This window comes from Limulus polyphemus, unplaced genomic scaffold (genome assembly GCF_000517525.1).
Source record: "Limulus polyphemus unplaced genomic scaffold, Limulus_polyphemus-2.1.2 Scaffold4279, whole genome shotgun sequence".
In the NCBI taxonomy this organism is placed as follows: Eukaryota; Metazoa; Arthropoda; class Merostomata; order Xiphosura; family Limulidae; genus Limulus; species Limulus polyphemus.
In genome coordinates this window covers 54,098-60,784 of record NW_013669889.1, presented here as the reverse complement: position 1 = coordinate 60,784, position 6,687 = coordinate 54,098, and the positions used below count along the sequence as shown (strand labels likewise).

The following is a 6,687-nucleotide window of genomic DNA, read 5'->3' as shown; positions in this document are numbered from 1 at the left end:
AAAAAAAAAGATTATACATCTGAAAATTATATAACAAAAATTTTGATAACTTATAGAAACTAGCTTAAAAAAAATTGCAATGGACTTATTCAAAGTTACTAGGTGTATGCATGTCAGTGATATAAGTAGGTTTAACTGTAGTTAAATACTGTATGAAGCTTAACTTCTCCAAATAAAAAATTATGTTAATTCTGAATGAACTCTTTCAGTAGTTTTGAAATAAAGAGGGCTTTATAAACAGCATCCTGATCAACTCCAGAGACACTAGGAATTAGCACAATACAACACTTTTCAGAAAAGATGTCAGTTTCTTAAAAAGGCTGAGTTCATTTGACAATAAACAAATGATTTTTACAGAAATCATGTTTTTAATAACATAGATATCTATAATATTACTTGAAATTCTGGAGCATGTCAGATATAAATACTGAGAGACAAAAAGTGCTCAATATGCTTTATTCTTTATTTTCCTACCAAATTGAAATCCATTAAAATTTATTCCATTCATGTGTTTAATTGGTTGCTTTTACAAAACAATAAAATGAAAGACTTTACTAAAAAAAATAACAAACATGTATAAATTTGATGTTCTACATCCAAACGACTGTCAAAACTACCATCAAACTGTATGAAGTATATAAACACAATTTTTGTATTAAGCACTCACTAAAGTAAGAACAGCGGAGGTAAGGAATGTAATTTGTGCAAATTTAAGATCTAACAGAAGGAACATAAATTTAACATACAGTAAGCAGACTGATAAGAAAAAAAAGTTATGCAAGACACGTATTAGACATTAACAAAATTAGTGTCTTTCGTGGTGTTCTGGTCTTTTAGGTTTGTGTATACCAGTTTTTATGGTATTTATTCTTTAGTTCTATAAACTACACTAAATTTTAGACAAGGATAAAAATTTAATTTTAAAGGAATACGTAAATATTCTTTTATTACAGTGTACTATAAGCAAACACCAGTTACCATTTAGAATTTTCACCCATACACAGATATGTTCATTTATATATATGTCTACAGATAATTTTTTATTTATTTCATTTCCTTTTATCTTTTGTGTAATCCTCATAACTTTAAGGAAATGAGAGACAAAATGGTTTTATCTGTTATCCATGAGGGATTCTGGTAAAACGTATGAGATATCATCCCATGGGTGACGGTACAACCCTTGCTTCAGTCGACGTTGATCTAAGTAATGTCCTAAAACACAACAAAGACAAAAAAAAAATCATTTAAGTAGTGTCTTTAATAGATCACTTTCATAATAAAATTGTAAATAAAATAATATATATATATTTATTTAGAAAAGCTAAAAATTAAAGAAGATAATACATTATAGAGAAGGATAACGTGAATCTTACGCAACATATCCAAACCTTAGATGACATACAATTAAATGTAAATTCATGAGAGAGAAGGAAAAAAATAAATCGGAGTCACAATACAAACATCCAATACTGGGGCACAATTCATAAGTTGGGTCATCATGTAATGTGTCCTGGTTTTAGAGGTACTGGCAGAAGTAAGATCCAAATTGCATTAGGGGTACATTGTCTATTCAGCTTAACCTCAACTTTGCTGGCCTCAAACTGCCTCACAAACCAAAAAAAAGTTTCTTTGTCTTAGTTCCTAAGGTAACTGCTGTTATAGGTAGGTATACATTATGCAGTATGACTGACTTAAGAATATTTTTTTTTTCTTCAAAATGCAAGTCATGAAACAAATCTATTTTGTCTTATAAAATTGGACTAATATTCCTATGCTTTGAACAGTTAAAAAAAACAACATAATATAGGGGCACAGAAACGACTTTGTGGGGCTTGATTCTGATTATTTACACGAGTTTGAACAACTCACCACAAGTGATTATTTTAGTGGGAGCTGTAAAAACTGATGACTGCTCTTACTCATATCTTTTACACAGTTATTTTTGACATAAAATGAAACAGAATTGAGTAAAACAAAGACAATTGTATGTTTCACATATATTTCATTTATCACGGTCATGGTTTTGCCAGTAAAAGCACAGAAGATGCTTTTACTGGAAAACCCATGGTCATAATAAATGAAAAATATGTATTTCTTTTCCTTAATTCCCTAATTATGGAGCTTCACCAAGTTTTGATGGTTTTAAGTATTAATTATATGAAATGAAACTGTATTAAACAGTTACTGTATAGGTGGGAGTAGAAAATTTTTGCCACTGTGAAAAATTCAGAATTTAAGAAAAAAATTTCCCTACAACTTTGTCGTCACATGCAACATCATCATGAACAATAAACTTATGGAATAAATTACTATTCAGGTGCATAAGTGCATTAAAGAACATGATTCAAGTATGAAATGGAACAACAAAAAAGCACCAGGTGAAACAAGTCCTATAATTCATTTTTTTTGTTCCATGAAGAATTCTTTCTGCTGGTTCTGTTCTGATCAAAAACTGTCTGTATGGATTCCCATATTACTGTATGTTAAGCCTCTGTAATAAATGAACTAGAACTGAAAGACATGCAAGTAAAAATAATGACTGAAATCACTCACACCAATTTTAGAAGATTTTCAAACACTCACCAACAAAACCAATCGAGCGCCCAAGAACAAAAAGCCCATTCAAAACTCCAATATCAATGTATTCCTGTGCTTCTTCTTGAGTGAAGCAACCACTATTTCTCAGCAAGTCCACCACTGCTGTTGCTGTGACCCCATCCACGTTAAGAATTAAGTTCGGTTTCTGATCAGTAGAATCAAAACAGTTTGTAATTTAATAAATATTTATTACATTCATGAGTAAGCAGTAGTAACACTATACCAAATAGAAAAAAAAATTTTTTTTGAGAGTAGTGCATTATAAGTCACCTATACAAAAACAACAACATTTAATATTAATGTAAAATTATGACTAGCACAAAACTACTGATTATATTCAATTTATTAAAAAACAAACAAACATAAACATCTAAAAAAGTGTGTAAAAAGGATCTAAATATACCTAAAATCTATCATGTTTGAACAAAGCTATTTTTAGATTGGATACTTTGGAATTTAGTAAAGTATGTGTAACATTATCTAGGATATAAAGATTTAAATAACACTGTTTATAATCAAAAATATTTTATGATCTGAAAATGTTAAGTGTTTGAAGGAGCAGTTTTTTACCTGTACTTAAGTGCATTTAACCTGAAGTGTTTTAGAAGAATGTTACAGTTTTGTTTTTAATTCTTATGGAGCAGAATTAAATTAGATTATCTATGGCATCAACATATTATAATCTTGAAGATACATATTTATAAAATGCAAGTTTAATGCCAAAACAATAGTTAAAAAAATAGATGACCTGATACACCTAACCTTGGAAGTTGTAATTTTTTCAACTTCAAGAGCATAGTCTAACACAGGTGTTGCTGGGAAATGTTCTTTTACATATTCCTTCAAAAGCTGTACTCTCATGTCTGGATTATTCAGCTGTGTTGTATAAGAAAAAATATATAAAAAACTTAAAATTCCACTAAAAAATCCCACAAAGTAACAAAAAATTGAAAACTGAACTTTTAAGTTTTTCAATTTTATGATTAATATTATATATAAATAAGCCCTTAAGATTCATTGGTAAAAATACAAATACTTAAATATTAAATGTTATAAATTATAATATAACTGATTATTGTGCAACTTCTTCAAAAAATAAACTTCTAGTATGAATGTGCTGATTTAGTTTATTATTGACATTGAAAACTGATATTAATGTTTTTATTTTTGTATTTTGTCTCAGTTTGCACTGTTTACTTAAAACTGTCTTGGGGAATTTACATGGTAAATATTCTATTTTTGAAATAATTGCTTTTAATTAATTTTTTTTCTCATCAAAACAATAAGAAAATAAGTGATTAAATGCTAACAGATAACACAATGAGAAAATAAAGAGAAAAAAAACAAAGTTTTTATCTGCTGAGTCAATTTGTATGTTTCAAATACTTTTACCTAACATGGCTTTATTCATAAGAGGCATTCACAATACTTAAATGATAAGTAAAATTTATTTCCTAGGATGTTAACTATTAACATATTTAATCCCTGTATAATAAAGCTACAGTTTGGGATTTTATTGTCCCCTTCTACAATAATAAGGAATTTCTCTATATTATGGAAAACAAACAAAGTAGAAAAATATATTTTTGCTTTCTCAAATACTACTGGGTTATCAGCACTACGTGTTGTTCACAATAAAATGTTGAATGTCATGACAGAGACACTAAACTGCATGTAAAATCTAACGTCACAATGCAGTCACTTTCATTATTGGATATCTTAGTGTAAGCTACCTAAATTACGTTTTTATGAAACAGTCACTTTCATTATTGGATATCTTAGTGTAAGCTACCTAAATTATGTTTTTATGAAACAGTCAATTATTCATAAAAACGTAATTTAGGTAGCTTACACTAAGATATCCAATAATGAAAATGACTGTTTCATAAAAACGTAATTTAGGTAGCTTACACTAAGATATCCAATAATGAAAGTGACTGTTTCATAAAAACGTAATTTAGGTAGCTTACACTAAGATATCCAATAATGAAAATTTTGAAACTCATTTATCCAACTTTAAAATATTTTGCATATATAGACTAATCACACGCTATATAAATATGTATTTTGTTTCATCAGGTGATCTTTAAGCCAGAAAATTCCAATAAAGCAATGTTTTACTGCATTGAACTTTTACAGTGTTCTTCCACATGATTTATCTCAAGCATTTTACCTCATTCACAAATATTGATAATTTTTTTATGGCTTTTACTATCCTAGACTCACATACCGACTTTACTCTGTGGCCAATACCCATGATCAGCTGTCCTTTCTTTCTCATCGTATTCACAAACTCCATGGGAATCATTCCACTGTCGTAGCCATGAGAGAACTGTTTTGCTGCTCCATCTAATGCTCCACCAAATCGATCCCCCTATAATTCATTAGATAATATCAAATTATCGATATATTAACAGCAAAATTAAGCTAAAAATAGAGAAATGTGTCCTATTTCTGGTAGAATGCCCAAATATTTAAAAGTACACGATATTACCCCTCTTTTATGAGTGGGGGAGAGGAGCAAATACTAAATACAAAACACTCAGTTTTAGTTTTAATCTAAACATGGTGAAGTGCTTCTTTGAGAGATAAGGTTAAACACTAATTTTGTATAATGCATAAAACTGATTGTTACTTAGAACACTCATAAAGACTAGAGATTCTTTGCTCTAGATATCACTCCAAATTACAGTAAACCGACAGATTTCTTACATTATTTCTTAAAATACTAATTTGAACAACAATATGTAGAGGTAAATGCTCTTTCAATTATTTCTTAAATTTGACTGTTTGAATAATAATAATAAAAATTTCACGTACAATTGTAAGTAAGCCAGAAACCAGTGATGACACAAGATCTTTTCCTGCTCTTGCACAGACAATGGTGTTGTGAGCTCCAGAAACAGCTGGACCATGATCAGCAGTAATCATTAGTACCATTTCCAGAAATTTGCAGGCATACTTGGGTAGTTGACGTTGAAACCACAACAAACTAAGTACACCCCCAATCCCAAGTTCTCCTTTGATTACCTTGGTTATGGGAATACCAGCATATAGAAGTTCCTGACCTCGTTCATCACAAATACTTGTCATGAAGGAAGCAGGTTTTCTAATTAATCCAAGTTCCTGAAAACAAGAGACATTTTAATGATATTTAAATATGTTAAGCAGGTATTTTATCTACTGATACGTACTTCAATTTTTATGTTTTCGATATCCAATTAAAAAAACTAATTATATTAAAACTGCTACAAACCCTGCTACAATGTTTTTTTCTCATCAAACATAGGGTGTTCAAAATATTTAAAATAAGCACAATTTTTTTATTCAGATGGTTTATAAACCAAGAATATTTCATCATAAAATTCATCCACAGTTTAAGAACTTACTCTTGCCCAGCTATAATCCATAGGAACGGTTGGAGGTGGAACTTCAGGTTTTGGAACAATGGATCCTTTGATTACCAGATCTTCATAAACACGCCTGAAATACATTAGAAGTTCATAACATACAGTATAGTTCCAAGTTATATTACAAATTTTAGTCAAGTGCATTTTTTTTTTATACGCAAAGCTAGTGGCTATCTGCATTCTGTCCACCTCAAGGAATCAAACCCCATATTTTGGTGCTTTAAGTCCATAATCTTTTTTCTATTATTTAAATGCTGTCACAAAAGAGTTACTATTAGCTACTAACCATAGTAGTAGTTATTATGAGAAGTGTTGTTCTTTTATGTATTTTGGTAAAAGCTTGACTTCTACAATACAATACAAGAAGCAGAAAAGTAAGAAATGTTAAAAGGTTAAATGATACAAGGAAAGTAAGAAATGTTAAAAGGTTAAATGATACAAGGAAAGTAAGAAATGTTAAAAGGTTATATGATACAAGGAAAGTAAGAAATGTTAAAAGGTTATATGATACAAGGAAAGTAAGAAATGTTAAAAGGTTATATGATACAAGGAAAGTAAGAAATGTTAAAAGGTTATATGATACAAGGAAAGTAAGAAATAGTTAAAAGGTTAATGATACAAGGAAAGTAAGAAATGTTAAAGGTTATATGATACAAGGAAAGTAAGAATGTTAAAAGGT

The 6,687-nt window shown here is 29.3% G+C and overlaps 1 protein-coding gene across 1 annotated transcript in view; it reads right to left on the bottom strand.

Moving 5' to 3' along the window:
• Positions 1-437: 437 nt before the first annotated feature.
• LOC106470904 (ATP-citrate synthase-like) overlaps positions 438-6,687 on the bottom strand; it is a 56,631-nt gene continuing 50,381 nt past the window's right edge. Inside the window, exons 21-26 of the mRNA XM_013931480.2 lie at positions 5,988-6,081; positions 5,419-5,724; positions 4,829-4,972; positions 3,361-3,474; positions 2,584-2,743; positions 438-1,212 (exon numbers count right to left, since the gene is read on the bottom strand). Of these exons, the coding sequence (XP_013786934.1) occupies positions 1,112-1,212; positions 2,584-2,743; positions 3,361-3,474; positions 4,829-4,972; positions 5,419-5,724; positions 5,988-6,081 (919 nt within the window). The 3' untranslated portion in view covers positions 438-1,111. The remainder of the gene's footprint in view (positions 1,213-2,583; positions 2,744-3,360; positions 3,475-4,828; positions 4,973-5,418; positions 5,725-5,987; positions 6,082-6,687) is intronic.